The 26,139-nt window shown below is 44.7% G+C and overlaps 2 protein-coding genes across 2 annotated transcripts in view; both read right to left on the bottom strand.

The window, feature by feature from the left end:
- Positions 1-8,804, bottom strand: part of LOC128404806 (beta-1,3-galactosyltransferase 2-like) — a 45,861-nt gene extending 37,057 nt beyond the window's left edge. The window contains exon 1 of the mRNA XM_053370750.1: positions 8,763-8,804. The gene's annotated coding sequence lies outside the window, so the exon portion shown is untranslated. The remainder of the gene's footprint in view (positions 1-8,762) is intronic.
- LOC128404803 (beta-1,3-galactosyltransferase 1-like) lies at positions 4,240-5,949 on the bottom strand. Its single transcript, XM_053370745.1, has one exon. It carries the CDS (start codon positions 5,932-5,934, stop codon positions 4,765-4,767), a length of 1,170 nt encoding a protein of 389 aa, XP_053226720.1. The 5' UTR covers positions 5,935-5,949; the 3' UTR covers positions 4,240-4,764.
- Positions 8,805-26,139: the final 17,335 nt, after the last annotated feature.

Here is a 26,139-nt window from a genome sequence, read left to right on the forward strand (position 1 = left end):
AAACTAGGGGGAATCTAAATCTCTCATGCCTTGGATGCTTCACCACAGTGAAGATGTCAATTCTTGCAAGGTTTCTTCCTTTTTATTCCAAGTTTTACCAATTGTGATTGCTCCTCAGTGACAGGGTCCAATTCAGAAGTTCCCTCAAGCTGTAGACCTGCTCCTTCCAGCAGTTTATAAAAATTATGCATAGCATAGAGAAAGCGTGGGTCTCCAGCTGTTTTTGGACTACAACTCCCATGAATCCCTGGCCACTGGTCCTGCTAGCTAGGGATGATGGGTGTTGCAGAGGCATGCTGGTTTAGAGGCTTGTTTTGGGTCCTAGTAAATTAATCTTCCTGGACCTCATCTGTTTTGCTTTGGCCTCCCCTCTGGTTGTGGGTCAGAAGCTCTAAACTCGCACCCCAGTCCCGAAACAATCTCTGCAGCCACATCAAGACACAATTCCAGGATCAAATCTGCTTTCTCACTAGCACACCCTCCAAGATTTCTCCGTTGAAAATAGAGATGTGACATCCTATTCCATAATACAGTGGTACCTCTAGATACAAACGGGATCCGTTCCGGAGCCCCGTTCGCATCTAGAGGTAAATGTAACTAGCAACAGCATGTCTGTGCACGCGCGCGTTGCTTTTCGCCGCTTCTGCGCATGCACGTGACGTCATTTTGAGCGTCTGCGCATGCGCAAGCGGCGAAACCCGTAAATAACGCGCTCCGTTACTTACGGGTTGCCGAGGAGCGCAACTCGAACGCGCTCAACTCGAAGCATATTTAACCCGAGGTATGACTGTAATCATTTTATTATTTATACCCTGCCCATCTGACTGGGTTGTCCCAGCCACTCTGGGCAGCTTCCAACATATATAAAAACATAATAAAACAAACATTTAAAAACTTCCCCATACTGGGCTGCCTTCCAATGTCTTCTAAAGGTTGTACTGTATACAGCGGTACCTCAGGTTAAGTACTTAATTCGTTCCCAAGGTCCGTACTTAACCTGAAACTGTTCTTAACCTGAAGCACCACTTTAGCTAATGGGGCCTTGCATTGCTGCTGCGTGATTTCTGTTCTCATCCTGAAGCAAAGTTCTTAACCCGAGGTACTATTTCTGGGTTAGCAGAGTCTGTAACCTGAAGCGTAGGTAACCCGAGGTACTACTGTAGTTATTTATCTCCTTGGCTCGGAGGTCGCATAACTCCATACCCTCCAATATTTCTTCGATGAAGATAGGGATGTCCTAAGGAAAAGCATGACATTCCTGGATCAAATCAAAAACCGAGACGGCTTCTGTAAATCTGGGACTGTCCCTGGAAAACAAGGACACTTGGAGGGGCTGCTGGGGGTCCTCTCCATCTTTCTACATCCTGGCCCAGTCCATCCACAGCCCCAAACCACAGATCAGAGTCCTGCCCCCAGTCCCTGTCAGGGGGCACCTTCTTCCGAGTCCATTGGCCCAGACCCCCCCCTTCTCTCTCTCTCTCTCTCTCTCTTTCTGCTTAATCCCAACTTATGTGAAGCGCTTCATGGGACCCAACCAAGGCAGGTAACCCTCCCACGGACCAATTCAAGGACATTTGAAGTTCATTTTTTATAAATACCATATTAGATTAATGTCTGGTTAACTACAACAACAATTTCCCCCTTTTTTCTAATATACACAATATCTTCTTGTTGTTGATCTCTTTTGCTTTCGACATGGATATTATTTCTTGTTTCTTTTTTTTGTGTGTCTTGTCTTACTCTGTGCACTTGTAATTAAAACAAAAGCAGTTTTCCTTCAGTCTATGTCACCCAAGCTGAAACCCTAAACCTTTTCTTTCCCTGCCAACTAAGGCACATATATTGAGGAGGAGCCTCACCCCTCCCTGTTTCACACAGGCTTAGCGCTATTGATGACTTCCCTGATGAGTTGATCACGGGATTTTACAGCTTACCTCCCAGGAATTTTTGTAAACAAAATCTGCTTTGTAGGTTCTCCATCGGTAGGAGAAAATAACAGAGGCCACCAGAGAAGCAAAGCAGCTCGTAAGTCTGATCTTTATTGAACTTGTTATGTACTGAGTTGAATAGGATCCAAACTGCAGGAGTCTGATTGGTCCTAGAACAATAGGATTCAGAATGCAGCAGTCTGATTGGTCCTAGAACAATGCAGCAGTATGATTGGTTGGCAGGAACCACCCGATCATGCTCCTGATAGAAGTGAATCCACAACCTGATTGGCTTACAGTAGAATTCCGGAATTAGCCAATCATGTGCAGCCCATTGTGTAAATATGTATATAAAGCAGATACTTTGAGGGGACTTCCATTCATTCCTCCTCACCACTATGAGCTGAATAAAGAGCATGAAATCACTTTGCGACTCTGAGTATATTTCAGAACTGTTGCAACAGGGTGCTCCCCTCACATGCAGGAAAAGAGGAGGACCCAGAATCAAGGTGTGCCCGCCCTTATATAGACATTTTAAATTCCCTGCCCTGGAGCTCAAGGCCACCCCTCCATACATCATACATCATCACAGAAGGGGTGTAACCCAAGACCCCCCCCCCACAAACATCATACCTATATCACAGAAAAGGTGGTCTACAACAGAAATTTGAATGCTCTTGTTTTTCCTGTCTGTCAGGTTATCTGAGAATGCCTTATCTGATTGCCTTTCCTGGTAGTCTGGCCATTCCTTTGAGATGGTGATTACCCAATTCCTGAGACAATCGGGAGGTTCCCTCACCCCCTCGCTCCTTGCAGAGAAAAAATTTGGTCAGTTTGGGAGTCAAAATGGTTTCAGGATGTCTTCCTGTGCTGCTCCAGACAAGAGGTCCACATATCTATGTACGTGCTTGGTTGTTACATTTATGAACATTTATTATATATCTAAGACCTTAAATTTTTTATTTCAGAATGCTAAAGTGGTGCTTCAGGTTAAGAACAGTTTCAGGTAAGGCATTATCAGGTACCCCGGCAGGCAGGAGAGAAGCAACACTTCCAAATTTCTTTGGAGACCGCCGCCTGTGATGTATATATAATGTTTTGGGGGGTGGTCTTGGGCTACAGGGTGGGCAATTTCAAAGTTTTTAGAGGGACTTGCACACCATGGTTCAGAGTTCTCCTCCCTCCTGCGTGTGGTGAGTGGGGACCCTGTTACAACAGTTTATTTTCTTTAATAAAGACTAGGCTTACTAGCTGCTTTGCTTCTCAATATACTCTGGTTGGCCTGTGTTATTTTCTCCTACCAATAGGGAACCTGCTTAAGGACTCTATACAGGCTCTGGAATACCCCATAAGGGAAAGAGAGCAGTTTTTTTGCCTATAACACAAGCATCTGTCAGAAGAAAGAAAGTGCACTTTTCTGGAGCCTCAAGGTACAAGGATTCCCAGCCCAGACTGCAAACCCATTACCATGAGGAGGGAAAGTGATGCTAAATTGTAGCTCATATAGATGTATGTAAGTGCCTCCTGTCCAGCTCTCGTGAGATGTGCTGTTCTGCAGAACAGAGAGAGATTGTGCAGTTAAATGAGGACCTGAAGCTTGAGATACAGAGAGATTTGTGCTTGCCTATGAGACTTGCTTTCTCAAGAACAAACAACCCCAGAGTTCCTTGTGCATAATAGACTGCATGGAGGAACCGTTGGTGAAAGGCTGGTGAAACTGATCCCGGGGCACAGTAGAAGACAGGGCTGCCGCTTTACAGGCCCAAAATATATGCTAGAGGTCTACTTCACACCCACGCTGCCATGTCATGCTGTAAATGCAGTTCACAGCTGTTTCTGATGAGCTTTCTCAGAATTTTCCTCCCAAAAGGTTCATTTGGGTTCTTATTAACAAAAATCAGCAACGTGTGTTACTGTTTTTTTGGGCAACACCAGAGTCCTTAAGCGGGTTCCCTATTGGTAGGAGAAAATAACACAGGCCAACCAGAGTATAATTGGGCAGAAGCCAAAAGAAGTTTCAGTAAGTGAAAGTTTCAGGAAGAAGTTTCAGTAAGTTGTTGGAGACTGACAATTTCATTATATCCATGACCTGGAACATATTCCCACCCGGAGTCTATTCTGGGGTGGCCTCAGGGTATACAAGAAACCTGGCAAGTGGCTTTCTTATATATTACGAGCTAGTAAAACACTTCTCAGATTGTATCATCGTAACCACAGCATTATTTTAGACACTACTTTTCCTCCCACTTAGCGGCCCGCAAAGCAACTTACACTAAAGAAACACAAACAATACTAAAAAAAAAAGATACAGATATATAAAGAAATCAGTTTAATAAAATCATAATAAAACAAAAGACATAGTTTATATGAATTAAATAGGGAACAACGGGGTTTTTCTTACACAGGCATTTAAGTCTCCGGCCAAAATTATAAGACAAGTGAAAAAGGAATTCAGTCAAAAAAAACAAGTCTGTTCTTGGGATCCCCAGCGTAGCTCCAAGGGCACTACAAGGCCCATCAAGACCCCCCTGCCCCTATCAATTTTTAATGATGAACTAGGCTCTTTTGGCTTGGGGGGGGGTTGGCTGATATGTGCTGCCTGCTTTCTAATGTTTTTTATTTGTTTTGCAGGGTGCAGTGTTTTAGGGTTGGGGGGGGGGTTCTGGGCATTCCCAGTTCTTCCTCCTCCAAAAACTAGGTGCGTCTTATGGTCTGGTGTGTCTTATAGAGTGAAAAATACGGTGCTTTTTCTGAATGCTCTTCCCTGGTTGAGGATTCACCTTTTCAACCTTATCTCATCCTTCAAAGAGAACAGGGAATGGCTGGGTTAACAGCTTTATGGTGATTCATGTATAAATGATGCTGCGTTGTGTCTTGAGAGAAGCTCTTTGAAAACAGAGTGTGCATATATATTTATATATATGAAAAAGCAACAGAAGATGACGAATACGTCTTTTGCACAACTGGCAGCAACCCAAAGAGGCAGGTCCTTGCAAGGCTGGTTCTGGTCCTGAAAGCCAGGCCAAATCTGCAGCAGCTCCTCCGGCCCGTAGTGATGCACCACCACCACCTTGGAGAACTTGCACTTCTCATACTTGACTTTGTTCACGTTGAAGAGACGCCAGGGGCTTTCTGTCACACTGATGCCCAGCTCATACAGGCAGATTCCCATGAAGGCATCTTCCATGTTAATGACCCTGATGGTCTTTGCTACCTGGTAGATCTTCTTGGCCAGATCCGCAGAGAACACATACCCTGGGCCTGCGCAGAAGGGCGGGTAGGTCTCATTGGGGTACACCTCCCGTGGCACATACCACTTGTAGGCCTTTTCACGCACTGGCTTTGTTTTCCAATAGATGTACCCTGTCATGTAGTTCTTCTTGGGTGGCAGGTGAGGCTGCAGCAGCTGGGACACCATGTAGTTCACATTGAGAAAGATGTCACTGTCTGCCTTCACCACGTAGGTGGCATTGGGGCAGAACTTGCTTATCCATTCCATGCCCATCAGAGTCTTCAGGGTAAGGTTGTTGTAGGTATCCAGGAAGTCCTGCTGAATAATGTCTTTGTGGATGGAACTCTCCTCTTCCAAAAGGGCCTGGAGCAGGTATCCAAATTTTGGGTGGACACCCGTCAGAAAAAGACGAAGAATGGTAACCCCAGGCACCGAGCTCTCGTTGCCCCACGTCTGCCGGATGGCCTGCCTCGTGGCAAAATCCTGGGGCTCAGTTATCACCAGCAAGATCAAGAAAGGGCTCCTCTCCTGGCATGTCTTTGGCTCGTTGAGAAGGAACTTATAATCAGTGGAATAGACAACCTCCAAGGGATGCCGCTTGGCCACTGGTGGTGGTGGGGAAATCAGACCAGAGGGCTTGGTCTCCTTTGTCCTCTCCAGTGCAGATTCCCATTTGTTCTTTGCAACAAGTAGGAAAAGGAAAATAGAGCAGAAGAGGACCATGGTGGGCAAATGCTGCAGCTTGGTCACGAGAATCTTCCTGGCACCTTCCATACTTTTGGTGGGCAGGAGGAGGGCACTTGCAGACTGTATGTGAGCTGGGAGAGATCCTGGCCAGCTCTGTCCTGTTTTCAATGACAACCTGCAAAAGAGAAGCCCAGTGAAAGGGAGGTGAATTCTGTTCTCTCTCTCTCTCTCTCTCTCTCTCTCTCTCTCTGTGTGTGTGTGTGTGTGTGCACACGCACACAAGGGGAGCTTTGGGGATCAGGCTGGGCGCACATAGAATCAGTCTGCCGACACGCTCAGGACCTGCTCATAACACCTGCCTTCTTGCCCTTGCTATCTGTTTCTGGAAGGAAAATATACACTCTCAGGGATTGGCATTATTCACTCAACCCATCTATTTACAGATCCATTGGAATCCGAATAAATTGTTATATGAGTTTGTGGGTGCCAGACTCCTGAACTACTGGATCCAGTAAGTGTTAAAGGAGAACAAAGGGAAGGGGCTCTGTCTGGGACATCAAATGGATAGGGCCCCTCCCCCAGCCTCCCCCAGCTAGAAAGACAAAGTTAACGTTTTGGGGGACTGTGGTGTGAACTAGAGGAAAAGCTGCAGGATGGAAAGGCACAGAGTCAGAGCATGATGTTTGATTTCTGCTTGGATCCACAAGCTGTGGCTACGGGAGAAACAATAACTTATTGAGGTGATTATGCTCCGGCCCTCTCCATCATAGGTTCAGGTTGTATATATGTATGTGTCAATTAACCATGTAAAGACCACACAGTCTCCACTGTGCCTCACTTCCAAAAGGAAACACAAACTCTGGGTAAAGGGCCCAGCTGGGTGTGTGCCAGGGTGTCTGGTAAGCTGAAGAGCTTGCACTGATGGAACAATTGTCATTATGCTATATGGAATTCTTCCAAATTAGGCCGTAAAATTTGGACTGCGCTGAAAGAACAGCAGCATAAACAAAAATTCATGAGGTGCAGGAGGCAAATTGAGCAATACAGGTAGTCTAAGTCTCAACATGTTTAGAGCGCTACGTTATTCATCTGAAACAGGAATAGCTTACATGTTGTACATGTGATGCTAAAATGGCAGACTTTATACATGTTGGGTGGAACTATTTAATTACTGATAAATGATCTGTCTCCTGAGAAATCTCTATGTGGGAGAAGAAGCTACAGGTAGAACTGGATATGGAACAACTGATGGGTTCCAAATTGGGAAAGGAGTACGACAAGGCTGTATATTGTCTCCCTGCTTATTTAATTTATATGCAGAATTCATCATGCGAAAGGCTGGACTGGATGAATCCCAAACTGGAATTAAGATTGCTGGAAGAAATGTCAACAACCTCCTGTACTTGTTCTCATTAGCAGGCTACATAGGCTATATTTGGCCTCAGAATACCATTAATGAAAAACGAAGCAATTCCGAGTCCTGCCTCATAATGGGGTGAGAGTTCCATAGTTTGAAGTGAATAAGTACTTACTGTTATCTGTCCTAAATCTTCCAACCTTCAGCTTCACTGAAAGTCCACAAGTTCAAGTGTTATTAGAGAGGGAGAAAAGGCTTTCTGAATCTGCTTTCTCTATGCTATGCATAAGTTTTATAAACTGCTGGAAGGAGCAGGTCTACAGCTTGAGGGTACTTCTGAATTGGACCCTGTCACTGAGGAGCAATCACAATTGGTAAAACTTGGAATAAAAAGGAAGAAACCTTGCAAGAACTGACATCTTCACTGTGGTTGATGCCTCCAAGGCATGAGAGATTTAGATTCCCCCTAGTTGCCAATCAGTTTTTGCTTCATTAGTCTAATTGTCCCCAAACTTCAGGCATCATTTCCTCTGGGTTAGACAATAGAAGCACAATTTCATGTGGGAACAAAGTGATCGTGTGGACTTTAACCTTGTACATCAACACTCCTAAACCTTACATTGTGTTTTATTGATGCTGTGCGGTGGAATGAGCAAATAATAGTGGATAAACAACAAAACAATAGCCGGGCGATGTTCCTCCAGCATCATGAGGATCCTCTTCAGTAGGGCTGGTGAGTCTCAGCCTAACCCCCTAGGCCAGATGGACAGGGCCTTGCAGGGAGCGACCTTCACGCCTCACAGCCGGGCGATGTTATTCTGGCCTCATGAAGGCAGCCCTGTTTAGGAAAGTTTTTAATGACAGATGTTTTAATATATTTTTAACCTTCTGTTGGAAGCCGCTCAGAGTGGCTGGGGAAACCCAGCCAGATGGGCGGGGTAGAAATAAATTATTACTATTGCCCTTCTCCAGACTTCAGTCTTGGCTCCAGTACAGATTGAGCTGACTTGCCTTTTCTGCTTCTCCACCAGTAGAAGCAACAGCTTTCTGCTGAATATGGAGAAATGGTCCAGGCACACCTGCGCTTGTTTTGGGTGGTTCCACGTCTTTTTTCTTTCTTGCAATTTTGCCAAAAAGCTCAACAAGCAACTTCCCCTCAACAAAAATTCAGCAGCTGCCCCCGCCCCCAAAAATTCAACAACTGCCGCCCCCCAAAGCCACTTCAGCAACTTTTGTGTCCTGATTTTCACTGTTTGAAATATGGCAACCTTAGACTAGGTCTCCTCCAGAGACAGTATAAAAACACAAGGGGCTGCCATATGAGAGACAGAGTGCTCAGCCCCCAGCTCACTCACCTGCATACATCTGCTTGTCACCTTTGGTGACCAAGCAAATGGTTAAATAAATACATGCCTGCTCTGCTTTGCCATCATCAATTTCAAAGGAAATCTCATTCAGTGCTCCAGGTATTTGTTCTCTCCCTCCTTGAGGGCCTTTCTACCCCTCTCCCATTCTCTTCTCTGAGGTGCTTTTTGTGGCATCTCAGGTGAGCACTTACCTGCCCGAGGTGCTGTTCACTCAAGGTTGCCACCTGCCTTTGTCAGCTGCAATTTACCTTTCCCTGGGAGGGTGTGGCACAAGGGGAAGAGACAACGCCTACGTCATCCAGCTAACACAGAGGGGAGGGAGCAGGGACTCTGCTTCCAGGAGAGTCTTTTTTCCAGGACCATTGAAGCACCTGGAAGGACTCACCACCTGCATGCCAATCCCATGCTGAATCTCACACACACACCAGAAAAGAAGAACATGCCCCTCAGAACCCAAAGCCAAGCACAAGAACAAGATGAAAGGGATACATTTATTTTATATAAATGTATTTTATATAAATGATTATTTTATACAAATTATATACATGTGCCAATGGGTGTTATCATAATGCATACCCTCCATCATTTCTCCAAATAGGGAGAAGGTCGGCAGTTCGAATCCCCGCGATGGGGTGAGCTCCTGTTGCTTGGTCCCAGCTCCTGCCAACCTAGCAGTTCGAAAGCACGTCAAAGTGCAAGTAGATAAATAGGTACCGCTCCGGAGGGAAGGTAAATGGCGTTTCCATGCTCTGCTCTGGTTTGCCAGAAGCAGCTTCGTCATGCTGGCCACATGACCCGGAAGCTGTACGCCGGCTCCCTCGGCCAATAAAGCGAGATGAGCGTCGCAACCCCAGAGTCGGCCATGACTGGACCTAATGGTCAGGGGTCCCTTTACCTTTAAACATTAAAAAACATTAAAAAGGGATATGATTTATAACGAATTGAAAAAATTATTTAAATATACCTTCCCAAAGAAACAATAAGCTTTTCTGCTGGGGATGATAGGTGATGAATTAAGAAAGGCAGATCATAAACTATTTATGTACACTACTACTGCCGCCAGAATCTTAGTAGCCCAAAAATGGAAAGACCAACACTAATGGAGTGGCACACAAAAATGGTTGAATATGTAGAATTAGGAAAACTGACCCACAGGATCTGTAACCAAGAGGAAACAAAGTTCAAAAAGGAATGGAGTAAATCTGTTGAATATATAGGTAATAACTGTAGAAGTTTAAAGACTGTAGCAGGATTAAAATAAGTCTTGTAGAATGCAATTAAAAATCTGTGAAAGAGAAAATTAAATATGAAAGCCGGATGAAGGGAGGGAGGGAAGTCCGCGTGGGATAGAGCGTGTAGTAAATAAGTAGAAATATGATTGTTTGAACTTTAGAGTATTTATTTTGTTTGTATATGTTATAGAAAATTCAATAAAAAGGATTTTTTAAAAAAAAAGATTCCCCCTAGTTTTCATTTTCTGTTTGCTCTACCAGAGCAAGAGAGCAAAATTTATTTTCTTTACAGATACATGATACTTCAGTTATCAAAGGGAAACGTTGAAGCTAGCTAAGTTGCAAATCAGATTTTGCTTCATTAGTCTAATTCTCCCCAAACTTCAGGCATCATTTCCTCTGGGTTGGACAAGAAAAGCACAATTTCATGTGGGAACAAAGTGATTGTGTGGACTTCAACCTTGTATATCAACACTCCAAAACTTTTCGTTGTGTTTTATTGATGCTGTTTAGGGTTTGATGGGAAGAGCAAATAATAGTGGATAAACAATAAAACAGTAGCCAGGCGATGTTGCTCCAGCTTCATGAGGAGCCTCTTCAGTGGGGCTGGTGAGTGTGGGCCTCACCCCCTAGGCCACATGGACAGGGCCTTGCAGGGAACGGCCTCCACGCCTCACAGCCAGGCGATGTTCCTCCGGCCTCATGAAGGCAGCCTTGTTTAGGGAAGTTTTTCATGCCTGTTGTTTTAATATATTTTTAACCTTCTGCTCAGAGTGACTTGGGCAACTCAGCCAGATGGGTGGGGTAGAAATAAATAAATAAATAAATAAATAAATAAATAAATAAATAAATAAATTCTACCCAGCCAGATGGGCAGGGTAGAAATAATAAATTATTATTATTATTATTATTATTATTATTATTATTATTATTAGCCTCTTCAATAGGGCTGATGAGTTTGGGCCTCGCCCCCTAGGCCAAGTGGAAAGGGCCTTGCAGGGAGCGGCCTTCATGTCTCACAGCCAGGCGATAGTTAAACGTTCGGAAAAAGTCAGAAGCCCAAGACAGTATAAGATCCTTAACAACGTTTATTCAACATGGTCAGTGACAATGGCTCACTCATAGGAAAACAAAACCCAAACGCACAGGACTACACAATAAAAGCCCCCACATGAACTGACCGTTGACAGTTGACAGCTGAAAGTGCATACGCTTACTTGCCATTAGAACGTTCGTCTACCAACGCTTATACAATCGGTTAGAACGAACCTTGTAACATTAAAAGCGTTAAACCAAATACATAACACTCCTCCCCCCCAACTTCCTAACGAAAGGAACAAACATAGTCATCAAGGTGTGCCGGCCTTTTCCGCTCCCGCTGGGACCGTCGCAGTTCCTGTGCCTGAGTGGGTACCCAGGAGGTTCCTCCGGTACCCGTGGTCTGAGTGGGGCGGTCAGCTCCGAAGGGGTCACTGCCAATGGAAGGGGTCACTGCCAATGGATAAATGTTCGGAAAAAGTCAGAAGCCCAAGGCAGTATAAGTTCCTCAACTACGTTTATTCAACATTGTCAGTGATAATGACTCACTCATAGGAAAACAAAACCCAAACTCACAGGGCTACACAATAAAAGCCCCAACATGAACTGACAGTTGACAGTTGAAAGTGCATGCGCTTACTTGCCATTAGAACGTTCGTCTACAATGCGCCTTGTAACATAAAAAGTGTTAAACCCAATACATAACAGCGATGTTCCTCTGGCCCCATGAGGAGCCTCTTTTATAGGGCTGGGTGAGTGTGGGCCTCACCCCCTAGGCCAGGTGGAAAGGGCCTTGTGGGGAGCAGCCTTCATGCCTCACAACCGGGCGATGTTCCTCTGGCCTCATGAGGAGCCTCTTCAGTAAAACAGAGCAACAGGAGCTCACCCCTTCATGTGCATTCAAACTGCCAACCTTCTGACTGGCAAGCCCAAGAGGCTCAGTGGTTTAGACCACAGCGCAACGCACGGTCCTTTTCTAGACCTGATAGGAACCATCAGCCAGGATTGCCAGGCAAATGCCTTCTGTTGTCTCTGTCCCAGAGAAGGTGCCTGCCTCACTTGTTCCTGCAACGTCCCAAAGATGGCTGTGGCATAGCTTCTCCCTGAAATACCCATGCGGACATCCATGAGCATATCTGTCACTGCACTTTTGTTTGAAGTGCTGCAACTCAGCAACCTAAACAGAGGAAGATGGAAACATTTTCTGGATTCCCTGTTTAGCATCATTATTTGCTGCTGAAGATGTTGCACGAAGCTTCTCACACATTGTGACAGACTCGAAAGCTCCTTGAGGAAAAGAAACATTGGCAGTCATGGAAGAGAAGTAAACATGCTCCCACCTGTTTTTCAGCTCTTCCACCCTAGCCGTTACTACCACAGACCACCCTATTCATGAATTTTGTTGATCCTAAGGAGAGGTTTCTCTGATCCAGGCCATTGCTTTAGATTTTGGGGAGGAGGTTACAGAGTCAACAGTCACACATGCAATTATTCAACACCTGGAGGGCGACAGGTTCTCCACTGAATTTTTAGATGTTCTGTTCCACCTGTTTCTTTATAGATAGATAGATAGTTTATTACGGCCATAAGCCCATATTCAATACATCATACAGCAAAACAGGTAAAACAGGTATAACAAGATAAAATTAATTAATTAAAATACGTTTAAATCAAATACATCTCAAACTGTAAGTTTCTAAATTCCATTAAAATAAGAACAATATAACGCTTAAAATATCAGATTATCAGTATAAATCAGTATTATTTAGGCAAAATCAATAATCATAGAGTAATCCATTTTTCCTCTTATAAGCTAATACTGTAATCAGAAATCTGGCAACAGAAAGGGACCTACTCGGATCAGAATCTTGCAATAAATGTATTAGCTGTGTTTCCAAGGAGTCACCTGAAATTTCCAATAATAAAGGGGACCAAAATCTGATCCGAGAAACTGAATGTAGTGAACAACAGAATAGTATATGTTGTTGTCAGGGAACTGACATCGGAAATCAACGGAGAGGGAAGACGCTCCGAGGATGCAGGGGAGGGGACCAGCAAGGAGAGAGGGAGAGCTTCGGCTGGGGAAGGAAACCAAGGTGACACCAGGAAGAAAGGGGAGGCTGAGAGTACTTCGGAGGGAAGGCTCCGAGACTCTGCCAGTGAGACCAGTGGGGAGAGCGCAGGACCTCCGCTTGGCACGCCTACTCTGCGCAGAAGGCTTCCGCGCAGAGAAGCTAGGCGGAGACTGGCGGTTAAGGAATTCTTATGTTGGAAGAAGTTCAGGAAACGCCCACTGACGGAATCTAGCAGTGATTAAGACAGTGGCATTTGCTAGGCGCTGTCAAACCTGCTTGGAGGCAGTTTGGAGTTTTACGCATGAGCAACACCTTTTCCCATTACAGTTGTAAAGATTCTATAGATCTATTATCACATACACACACCGCTGAGATCTGTCCATTGGAGAATCTATTATTCAAGACATTGGAAGGAAAGGCGTTGAATCTTGCCTTAATAAAGGCATATCTGTGGGCCGCTACAGACAAAGAAGTCAAATAAGATGGTATCTGCTGTGAGGGCACTATGCCAAGATTTAATGGTGAGCAAGTGCCACTACCCAAAATGGTGTTTTGTTGTAGGTCAATCTCCTCAAGTTTTTGAGTGAGGTTTTTTTTTGCTGTGGCTAGGTCCAATTCCAATATTTCTGATGGAGACAATCCATAGGTCACTACTTTAGAATGGATCTCTTTTGCCCCTAGGACGGGGAAATTATCTCTCCAGAGGCATTGGATCAAATACAGATTCGGGAGCCTATGCCTTAAGGACAACCAGTAACAAAGGCTGCGCCTCCAAAGACTATTTTCTAAAGATGTAGTTTTTAGTTCTAAGCGAATAGCTGCGTTACTAACGCACTGAGGAAGTTTTAGCAGTCGTCTTAGAAATTGATTTTGAATTACCTCCAAGGGCATCAAGTTTACTGCGGTCCCCCATAAAGGAACAGCATATGCCAATGTTGCAATTACTTTAGCTTTGAATACTTTCAAGGCGGATGGAACATGAAGAGCCCCGTCCGAAAAGAAAAAGCGCAAAAGCGCAAAGGATAGGGCCTTGGCCTTGTTTAAAATATGTGCAATATGCGCCTTCCAACCCAGATTATATTGGAGAAAAACTCCCAGGTATTGAAATTTATAGACCTGTTCAATAGGTTTTCCATCTAATTGCCACTTACAGGATTTCCGACTTTTTGAGAAAATTAGTACTTTTGATTTAGATTGATTTATAGTGAGGAAATTTGTTTTGCACTATGAAACAAAGAGTTTTAATGCTCTCCTGAGGCCAATTCTTGAGAAGGATAAAATCACAGCACCATCAGCATAGAGTAATAATGGGCAACGATAGTTTGCGAGACGGGGGGCATGGATGGTTTCCTGAAATTCAGCCAATGGTACCACTGTATTATGGAATAGGATGTCACGTCTCTATTTTCAATGGAGAAATCTTGGAGGGTGTGCTAGTGAGAAAGCAGATTTGATCCTGGTATTGTTTCTTGATGTGGCTGCAGAGATTGTTTCGGGACTGGGGTGCGAGTTTAGAGCTTCTGACCCACAACCAGAGGGGAGGCCAAGGCAAAACAGATGAGGTCCAGGAAGATTAATTTACTAGGACCCAAAACAAGCCTCTAAACCAGCATGCCTCTACAACACCCATCATCCCTAGCTAGCAGGACCAGTGGCCAGGGATTCATGGGAGTTGTAGTCCAAAAACAGCTGGAGACCCACGCTTTCTCTATGCTATGCATAATTTTTATAAACTGCTGGAAGGAGCAGGTCTACAGCTTGAGGGTACTTCTGAATTGGACCCTGTCACTGAGGAGCAATCACAATTGGTAAAACTTGGAATAAAAAGGAAGAAACCTTGCAAGAATTGACATCTTCACTGTGGTGAAGCATCCAAGGCATGAGAGTTTTAGGTTCCCCCTACTTTTCATTTTCTGTTTGCTCTGCCAGAGCAAGAGAGCAAAATTTATTTTCCTTACAGTTACATGTTCCCAAATACTTTAGTTATCAAAGGGAAACGTTGAAGCTAGCTAAGTTGCAAAACAGATTTTGCTTCATTAGTCTAATTCTCCCCAAACTTCAGGCATCATTTCCTCTGGGTTAGACAATTTCATGTGAGAACAAAGTGATCATCTGGACTTTAACCTTTTATATCAACACTCCAAAAGTTTACATTGTGTTTTATTGGTGATGTTAAGGGTTCAATGGAAAGAATAAATAATAGTGGATAACCTTATTGATTTATTTAATTTCTATACCGCTTTATATTTTTAATAAAAATCTCAAAGTGGTTTACAGCATATTAAATCAATAAAACAACAGCTGGGCAATGTTCCTCCGGCCTCATGAAGAGCCTCTTCAGTGGGGCTGGTGAGTGTGGACCTCACCTCCTAGGCCAGGTGGAAAGGGCCTTGCAGGAAGCGGCCTTCATGCCTCACAGTTGGGCAATTTTCCTCCGGCCACATGAAGGCAGCCCTCTTTAGGGAACTCTTTAATGACGGATGTTTTAATATACAGTGGGACCTCAGGTTAAGTACTTAATTCGTTCTGGAGGTTTGTACTTAACCTGAAACTGTTCTTAACCTGAAGCACCACTTTAGCCAATGGGGCCTCCTGCTGCTGCCGCACCGCTGGAGCACAATTTCTGTTCTCATCCTGAAGCAAAGTTCTTAACCCGAGGTAATATTTCTGGGTTAGCGGAGTCTGTAACCTGAAGCGTATGTAACCCGAGGTACCACTGTATTTTTAACCTTCTGTTGGAAGCCGCTTAGAGTGGCTGGGGAAACCCAGCCAGATGGGCGGTGTAGAAATAATAATAATAATAATAATAATAATAATAACGATTATTATTATTAGCCTCTTTAGTATGGCTGGTGAGTATGGGCCCTGCCCCCTAGGCCATGTGGAAAGGACCTTGTAGGGAGCAGCCTTCATGCCTCACAGCCAGGCGATGTTCCTCCGGCCTCATGAGGAGCCTCTTCAGTAAAACAGAGCAACAGGAGCTCACCCCTTCATGTGCATTCAAACTGCCAACCTTCTGACTGGCAAGCCCAAGAGGCTCAGTGGTTTAGACCACAGCGCAACGCACGTTCCTTTTCTAGACCTGATAGGAACCATCAGCCAGGATTGCCAGGCAAATGCCTTCTGTTGTCTCTGTCCCAGAGAAGGTGCCTGCCTCACTTGTTCCTGCAACGTCCCAAAGATGGCTGTGGCATAGCTTCTCCCTGAAATACCCATGCGGACATCCATGAGCATATCTGTCACTGCACTTTTGTTTGAAGTGCTGCAACTCAGCAACCTAAACAGAGGAAGATGGAAACATTTTCTGGCTTCCCTGTTTAGCATCATTATTTGCTGCTGAAGATGTTGCACGAAGCTTCTCACACATTGTGACAGACTCGAAAGCTCCTTGAGGAAAAGAAACATTGGCAGTCATGGAAGAGAAGTAAACATGCTCCCACCTATTTTCCACCCTAGCCGTTACTACCACAGGCCACCCTATTTGTGAATTTTGTTGATCCTAAGGAGAGGTTTCTCTGATCCAAGCCATTGCTTTAGATTTGGGGGAGGAGCTTACCGAATCAACGGTCACACATACAATTATTCAACACCTGGAGGGCCACAGGTTCTCCACTCCCAGTACGTTTCCGAGCACAATTCAAAGTGTTGGTGCTGACCTTTAAAGTCCTAAACGGCCTCGGTCCTGTAGACCTGAAGGAGCGTCTCCACCCCCATCGTTCAGCCCGGACACTGAGATCCAGCGCCGAGGGCCTTTTGGCGGTTCCCTCATTGCGAGAAGTAAGGTTACAGGGAACCAGGCAGAGGGCCTTCTCGGTAGTGGCGCCTGCCCTGTGGAACGCCCTCCCAGCAGATGTCAAAGCAATAAACAACTATCTTACTTTTAAAAGACAACTGAAGGCAGCCCTCTTTAGGGAAGTTTTTAATGTCTGATGCTGTACTGTCTTTAATATTCAGTTGGAAGCTGCCCAGAGTGGCTGGGGAAACCTGGCCGGATGGGCGGAGTATAAATAATAAATTATTATTATTAAATTATTATTACTGAAGTTTTCTGTTGCACCTGTTTCTTTATAAACACGATGGAATATTGCTGTTGAGATGTGTGCAATGTATTTTTTAAAATCGAAACTATATTTACTATATTTTCAGCCATTTTGAAGGGCATACTGTCAAAAAGCAGCTTTTTTTTGGTTTAACTTTAACTAAATCTCTTAGCTTGCATTTGCACCAGCTCTAGTCAGCATTACCCCTTCCCTTTTTCCAGTAAAAGAAAAGGCAAAAGTGTCAAGGTACTCAAAATGCCTGATTTTGGCACTAGGTGTTGCTATGGCGTCAGAAACTGGACTGCTCTTCTCCCCTGTTTCCCCCTTTAGGAAAATGCCCTCCATCAACTCACTTCAGTTTGTCTTGGATGCCTACATTTTTTAGCCTTTGCCCCCTCTCTGCACCAACGAACGTGGCCAAGTATGGCCAAATAAAACAAGGCACTGTTCTAAGATCGAAGTCCTACATTCCTTTATTGCGAGAGAGAAAATGTGGGAAGGTGAGGTTGCATTGCATGTATTTAAAGCACAGATGGGGAACTTGTGATCCTACAGGTGCTGGACTGTTCCATCATCCCTGACCATTGGCCATGCTGGCTGGAGATTATGGAACCTCGAGCCCAGCAACATATTGGAGGGCATGGACATGTTTTCCATCTCTGACTTACAGCTTTGCTACTGTTGCAATGCAGATAAGAGAGTCCACAAAGAAATCATAATGTTGAGCAGGGATTTGAAGGAAGAGAGCTGAGAAAAGTACCGTAGTTCCAAGTGTAGGAGGCAGAAGAATAGCTGCATATTGATTTATATGAGCAGCAAGTCTTTTGGCCAGAAGGTGGAGCACAGAAGCCACTATATGGTGGCAATTGTCTTGGCAGGCATGGAGGAAAACATCTGTGCAGACAACAATGGAAAAAGATGTGAAACCCAGCAACCCACACTCAGGAAACCTGATTGTTGCAGTTAGACAGCACACTGGGATGGTAAACCATGGCTTGTTCCTAGGTGTTTGTTTGTTTTTAAATAACGAGTCAGAATGACCACAATTTCTGAAGTTTCAATGTACAGTGGTACCTCAGTTTTTGAACAACTTAGTTCATGAACAACTTGGAACTCAAATGCTGCAAAATCGGAAGTAGGTGTTCCAGTTTTTGAACTTTTTTTTTTGGAAGCTAAACGTCCTCCGTTTTGAGTCCGTGTTTCTTGTTGCGCTGCTGATTTGCGTCCTCCCATTGTAATTCAAGCCTTCCGTTTCTGATTGCAGTGTTCTGAGGTGATATTTGGAGTTATATTTGGTGCTTTTGTTTTTGCTATTTATTTTGCGTTTTTTGTTTTGAGGCCCCTTCAGCTAATTTTTTTTGGTGACTGTGTGGATCCCAGTTCAACTACTGATTGATTGATTGATTGATTGATTGATTGTGTGATTGCGGAAATGGATAAAAGCCACCCATTCATACAGTGACTATCATCAGTGCAGGTAAGAATATTTTTTTAAAATTTTTTATCATCTACAATACTGTTTTATTTATTTTATAGTACAGTACATTGTTTATTACTTTCATTTTATGGATTCATGGTCTTGTTAGACAGTAAAATTCATGTTAAATTGCTGTTTTAGGGGTTGTTTTTAAAAGTCTGGAACGGATTAATCCATTTTGCATTACTTTCTATGGGAAAGCATGCCTTGGTTTTGGAACACTTTGATTTTGGAACAGACTTCCGTAACGGATTAAGTTTGAGAACCAAGGTACCACTGTAATGGGAAGCTTGATTTATTCATAAAGAAAAGTAGAAGCTTTCAGTGGCCTCCCCTCACTCTCAGGAGGAAGAAGAGGCAAAAGGCACATGCAAGTCCAAGCTTTGTGCTCATAACTTAAACTAAGGATCCAATCCATGCCAGTGCATACCAGGTGAATCACTGGCCAATACGGTAATGCTAACTGCAGTGCCGGATTTAGGGCAGCATGAGCAGTATCCCTGTAAAGGGCACTGAGCTGAGGCATAGCTGCCAAGTGTCCCTTATTTGAAGGGACAGTCCCTTATTCCAGCGCCATGTCCCGCTGCTGTCCCTTATTGATGGATGTCCCTTAAATGTCCCTTAAATTTCAAAGGAAGCAGCTCCTCTCCCTCCCTCCCTGCTGGCCAGGGAGGAGGGAGGCTCCAACTGTGTTGCTTGGCTGTGTTGCTCACCCAATAAGAAGTCTAAGAATGACTGGGGGGTGGAGCTTGCATGCCTTGTGTGTGGCTAGTTAATGCAAGCTGAGGGGTTTTTTGAATGCTGGACGCCATTTTGTTGCATGTGCTGCTGCAAACTTTGCAGTGCAAAGCCAGGCCGGGGAGCCATCTTAAGCTGAGGCTGCATAGGCCTTGTGGTGCATGTGATTCAGATTCTGTTCAGTTGAACCTCTGGTTACAAAGTTGGTTGGACAGTGTTCTTGAAGCTACCCAGCATGAGTTTGACCAGGCTGCAGGAGGACAGGAAGACTGGAGTGCCTAGAACAGGTGAGGCTGCAGGTCCCTTATTTTCAAGGCTGCTGGTCCCTTATTTTCAAATCTGTAAGTTGACAGCTATGAGCTGAGGCGGTGCAAAATTTTCAAAGATGATGCTGTTAAGGTGCTACACTCAATATGCCAGCGAATTTGGAAAACTCAGCAGTGGCCAAAGGATTGGAGAAGATCAGTCTACATCCCAATTCCAAAGAAGGGCAGTGCCAAAGAATGCTCCAACTACCGTACAATTGCACTCATTTCACACGCTAGCAAGGTTATGCTTAAAATTCTACAAGGCAGGTTTAAGCAGTATGTGGACCGAGAACTCCCAGAAGTGCAAGCTGGATTTCAAAGGGGCAGAGGAACCAGAGACCAAATTGCAAACATGCGCTGGATTATGGAGAAAGCTAGAGAGTTCCAGAAAGACATCTACTTCTGCTTCATTGACTATGCAAAAGCCTTTGACTGTGTCGCCCACAGCAAACTATGACAAGTTCTTAAATGGGAGTGCCTGATCACCTCATCTGTCTCCTGAGAAATCTCTATGTGGGACAAGAAGCTACAGTTAGAACTGGATATGGAACAACTGGTTCAAATTTGGGAAAGGAGTACGACAAGGTTGTATATTGTCTCCCTGCTTATTTAACTTATATGCAGAATTCATCATGCAAAAGGCTGGGCTGGATGAATCCCAAGCCAGAATTAAGATTGCCGGAAGAAATATCAACAACCTCAGATATGCAGATGACACAACCTTGATGGCAGAAAGTGAGGAGGAATTAAAGAACCTTTTAATGAGGGTGAAAAAACAAAGATCATGGCCACTGGGCCCATCACCTCCTGGCAAATAGAAGGGGAAGAAATGGATGCAGTGAGAGATTTTACTTTCTTGGGCTCCATGATCACTGCAGATGGTGACAGCAGTCACAAAATTAAAAGACGCCTGCTTCTTGGGAGAAAAGCAGTGACAAACCTAGACAGCATCTTAAAAAGCAGAGACATCACCTTGCCAACAAAGGTCCGTATAGTTAAAGCTATGATTTTCCCAGTAGTGATGTATGGAACTGAGAGCTGGACCATAAAGAAGGCTTATCGCCGAAGAATTGATGCTTTTGAATTATGGTGCTGGAGGAGACTCTTGAGAATCCCATGGACTGCAAGAAGATCAAACCTCTCCATTCTTAAGGAAATCAGCCCTGAGTGCACACTGGAAGGACAGATCCTGAAGCTGAGGCTCCAATACTTTGGCCACCTCATGAGAAGAGAAGACTCCCTGGAAAAGACCCTGATGTTGGGAAAGATGGAGGGCACAAGGAGAAGGGGACGACAGAGGACGAGATGGTTGGACAGTGTTCTCGAAGCTACTAACGTGAGTCTGACCAAACTGCGGGAGGCAGTGGAAGACAGGAGTGCCTGGCGTGCTCTGGTCTATGGGGTCACAAAGAGTCAGACACGACTAAACGACTAAACAAACAACACCATCAAACAAACCTATATTTATAGGTTTTATTTATTTATCTTAGAATAGAATCATAGAATCATAGAGTTGGAAGAGACCACAAGGGCCATCGAGTCCAACCCCCTGCCAAGCAGGAAACACCATCAGAGCACTACTGACATATGGTTGTCAAGCCTCTGCTTAAAGACCTCCAAAGGAGGAGACTCCACCACACTCCTTGGCAGCAAATTCCACTGTCGAACAGCTCTTACTGTCAGGAAGTTCTTCCTAATGTTTAGGTGGAATCTTCTTTCTTGTAGTTTGGAACCATTGCTCCGTGTCCGCTTCTCTGGAGCAGCAGAAAACAACCTTTCTCCCTCCTCTATGTGACATCCTTTTATATATTTGAACATGGCTATCATATCACCCCTTAACCTCCTCTTCTCCAGGCTAAACATGCCCAGCTCCCTTAGTCGTTCCTCATAAGGCATCGTTTCCAGGCCTTTGACCATTTTGGTTGCCCTCCTCTGGACACGTTCCAGTTTGTCAGTGTCCTTCTTGAACTGTGGTGCCCAGAACTGGACACAGTACTCCAGGTGAGGTCTGACCAGAGCAGAATACAGTGGCACTATTACTTCCCTTGATCTAGATGCTTTACTCCTATTGATGCAGCCCAGAATTGCATTGGATTTTTTAGCTGCCGCGTCACACTGTTGGCTCATGTCAAGTTTGTGGTCAACCAAGACTCCTAGATCCTTTTCACATGTACTGCTCTCAAGCCAGGTGTCACCCATCTTGTATTTGTGCCTCTCATATTTTTTTTTGCCCAAGTGCAATACTTTACATTTCTCCCTGTTAAAATTCATCTTGTTTGTTTTGGCCCAGTTCTCTAATCTGTCAAGGTCGTTTTGAAGTGTGATCCTGTCCTCTGGGGTGTTAGCCACCCCTCCCAGTTTGGTGTCATCTGCAAATTTGATCAGGATGCCCTTGAGTCCATCATCCAAGTCATTGATAAAGATGTTGAATAAGACCGGGTCCAAGACAGAACCCTGTGGCACCCCACTAGTCACTCTTCTCCACGATGAAGAGGAACCATTGATGAGCACCCTTTGGGTTCGGTCAGTCAGCCAGTTACAAATCCACTGAGTGGTAGCATAGTCAAGATGGCATTCTACCATCTTCTTTACAAGAATATCATGGGGCACCTTGTCAAATGCCTTGCTGAGATCAAGGTAGGCTACATCCACTGCATTCCCTTCATCTACCAGGCTTGTAATTCTGTCAAAAAACGAGATCAGGTTAGTCTGACATGACTTATTTTTCAGAAATCCATGCTGACTATTGGTGATCACAGCATTCCTTTCTAGGTGCTCACAGACTGTTTGCTTAATGATCTGCTCCAGAATCTTCCCTGGTATTGATGTCAGACTGACTGGGCGGTAATTATTTGGGTCCTCTCTTTTCCCCTTTTTGAAAATAGGGACAACATTTGCCCTCCTCCAGTCTGCCGGGACTTCGCCTGTTCTCCAGGAATTCTCAAAGATGACTGCCAGTGGTTCTGAGATCACATCTGCCAGTTCTTTTAATACTCTTGGATGGAGTTCATCTGGCCCTGGAGACTTGAATACATCTAAACTAGCCAAGTATTCTTGTACTATCTCCTTAGTTATTCTGGGCTGTGTTTCCTCTGCTGAATCATTTGCTCCAAATTCTTCAGGTCGGGCATTGTTTTCTTTATCGGAGAAGACTGTGGCAAAGAAGGCATTGAGGAGTTCAGCCCTTTCTGTGTCCCCTGTTTGCATTTCACCATCTTCTCCTCTGAGTGACCCCACTGTTTCTTTGTTCTTCCTTTTGCTACGAACATACCCATAAAAGCCTTTTTTGTTGCTTTTAACCTCTCTAGCAAGCCTGAGTTCATTCTGTGCTTTAGCTTTTCTGACTTTGTGTCTACACGTGCTGGCTATTTGTTTGAATTCCTCTTTGGTGGTTTCCCCCCTTTTCCATTTTTTGTACACATCCTTTTTTAATCTTAACTCAGTTAAAAGTTCTTTAGATAGCCACCCTGGCTTCTTTAGGCACCTTCCATGTTTCCGTCTCATTGGTATTGCCTGAAGTTGTGCTTTTACTATCTCCCTCTTAACAAACTCCCAGCCATCATGAACTCCCTTTCCTTTTAGTATTACTGTCCATGGGATCTCACCCAGCACTTCCCTAAGTTTTATGAAGTCGGCTTTCTTAAAGTCAAGAAATTGAGTCCTAGTATGCTTGGCTGCTCCTTTCCGCTGTATAGTAAACTTCAGAAGAGCATGATCACTCGCGCCTAATGATCCTTCCACTTCTACCCCACTAACCAGGTCATCAACATTGGTTAGGACCAGATCTAAAATGGCTGTTCCTCTTGTTGCTTCTCCCACTTTCTGGACAATGAAGTTGTCTGCAAGGCCAGTGAGGAATCTGTTTGACCTTATGCTCTTGGCTGAGTTTGACATCCAACAAATATCCGGGTAATTGAAGTCCCCCATTACTACTATCTCCCTTCCTTTTGCATGCTTGGCCATCTGTTCCAGGAAGGCATCATCTATGTCCTCCGTTTGGCTTGGGGATCTATAGTAAACTCCCACAATGAGGTCACTGTTATTCTTCTCTCCCTTAATTTTGACCCAAATGCTCTCACTTTGGCTTTGAGGTTCTAAATCTTGGATCTGTTCACAGGTATACACATCCCTGACATATAACGCCACTCCTCCTCCTTTCTTGTATGGTCTGTTTCTCTGAAATAGATTGTATCCCTCCATTATTACATTCCAATCGTGGGACTTATCCCACCAGGTTTCAGTGATGCCTATTATGTCATATTTAGTTTGCTGTACCAAGAGCTCAAGCTCATCTTGTTTATTTCCCATGCTTTGCGCATTAGTGTACAGACATTGAAGTCTATTAATCATTCCCCCGTGTCTCTTATTTAAGGATTTTTTCCTCCCACCACTAGGTCTGCGTGCTGTTTGCTCCATTTGGTCTATGACATTTGGATGATCATCTTCATCAATTTATAGACTCCTACCTTCAGGAGCACTGTCTCCCTCCCCCACATTAGTCAGTTTAAAGCCCTCCTGATGAGGTTTCTGAGATTTTTGGCAAAAACATTCCTCCCAACCGTTGTGAGGTGCAGCCCATCGCTTGCCAGAAGTCCATCTTCAAGAAACTGCAGTCCGTGATTTAAGAATCCAAACCGTTCCTGTTTACACCATTTGCGAAGCCAGCTGTTCACTTCCACTAATTTTCCCTCTCTCCCTGGGCCACGTCGTTCAACTGGGAGGACAGATGAGATGACAATTTGTGCATTTAATTGCTTCAATTTCCTGCCCAGAGCCTCGTAGTCTCTTTTGATCTTCTGGAGGCTATTGCTTGCAGTGTCATTGGTTCCCACATGAACCAAGAGGAAGGGGTATTTGTCAGTGGGTTTTATGATTCCTTGCAGTCGTTCAGTTACATCTTGGATCTTAGCCCTGGGGAGACAGCACACTTCCCGAGACATCTTGTCAGGCCCACACATCACTGCTTCTGTTCCTCTCAGTAGGGAATCCCCTATCACCACTACACACCTCCTCTTAGGTCTGGTCGGGGTTCTTCCGTGAGCTGTCCATTCCAAGGTCGCCTGCACATTCCCTGAGGACTGACTTTGCTGCTCGTCTTCATATACCTGATCGACTGTAATGAGGGAGAGATCCTCAAATGGAGTCTGCTCTTCATCTTCCATGCTAGGGGAGAGGACCTCAAAGCGATTGTGTATTTCTAAACAGAGCAAACCCTGGGCCTCCTACTTCTTTGAGTCACGTTTCTCCATATATCTGGCTCCTGTGTTGGTGAACTAGCCTCCTTCTCAGGGGAGTCCCCTGTCTCCTCCTTGGTGGAGACGGTGTGCTCTGTTGCTTCCAAGAAGAGCTCCAGCTCTCTAATTCTTTGGAGCATAGCTACGCGTTCCTCCAGTTGCTGGACTTTGTCTTCTAAGAGGGCAATCAACATGCAATTGCTGCAGGTAAAGCTGCCTGCAACCTTTGGCAAGATGGCAAACATTGTGCAGGAACCACAGGCAGCTGTTCCCTCACCCTCCATCTTGAGAACGTGTCGTTGGGGGTGGCTACAGCGGTCCTCCATCATAAAAACAGTGAAGACAGGACAAATAACTCCCCCCCAAAAAAACCTAGGTCTCCCCCAACAAACGTTTGAGACTAGCTCCCCTAAATCTAAAAGATGGATCAAACTGCGCGCGCCGCTAGGAAAACACACACACAAGAAAACCCTTTTTGCTCCTTCTTCAGCTGCTGCCCTGCAAGCTCTGATAAGCTCCTCCCACAGCTAATCACCTGCCTCAACAGAAACCCTGCCCCCTCTGACCTTTGCACAGGGAGAGCAGCTAATCAGCCACAAAGAAACACACACACAAGAAAACCCTTTTTGCTCCTTCTTCAGCTGCTGCCCTGCAAGCTCTTGACTGTGTTGCTATCTCTCAATACAATATTGAGCGGAGATGGTATTGTCGCACACAGATTTAGACATGGAGACTCTGCAGCAAATAGAATATCATTTATTACGGCCATAGGCCCATACAGGTAAAAACAACACATAAATAACAGCTTGTGCCGTAAGGAGAAAAAAAACAATCGCTAAAACACCACTATAACAATAAAATACTATAAAATGGAAAGGCATGCTACGCCTTAATTAGCTTGTAGAGCTCCTTGGCGTCGCTTTTGGCAAAGGACAGCAACTAGGAACCTAGCCACCTTCAGGGTCATGTGGATATCCTTGTCCTGCAAGATTTGGGCAAGGTGGAATTTTGGTGGGGTACCCTCTAGTTTCTGTATGATTGATCCCAACAAATTTGCCCGTGGCACATTAAACAAGGGGCAAGTGAACATAATGTGCTGGAGCGACTCCGGCGTCACCTTATCACATTCGCACACGGCGGGGGCTTGGCCCTTTGAGAACCTATGTCTCAGGACATTAGAGGGAAAAACGTTAAACCTCGCTTTGGTGAAGGCCAGTCTATGTGCGACAGACGAAAGGGAGGAGAGGTATGATGGAACGCAGTAAGTTAAAGTGATACCAATGTTCTGGGGCGAACAAACACCTCCCCCCAGCGTATAATTTCGCTGTAAATCGATGTCATCCAGTCTTTGGCGGATCAGTCTCTGCAGCAAATAAATTGGAACAGCCCAATGATTTTCTGTTCTGTCTCATGAGCTCCATTATCC

Source organism: Podarcis raffonei, chromosome 17 (genome assembly GCF_027172205.1).
Source record: "Podarcis raffonei isolate rPodRaf1 chromosome 17, rPodRaf1.pri, whole genome shotgun sequence".
In the NCBI taxonomy this organism is placed as follows: Eukaryota; Metazoa; Chordata; class Lepidosauria; order Squamata; family Lacertidae; genus Podarcis; species Podarcis raffonei.

Coding starts and splice junctions, on each gene's coding strand:
- LOC128404803 (XM_053370745.1), bottom strand. CDS start 5,934: ATGGAAGGTGCCAGGAAGATTCTCGTGACCAAGCTGCAGCATTTGCCC.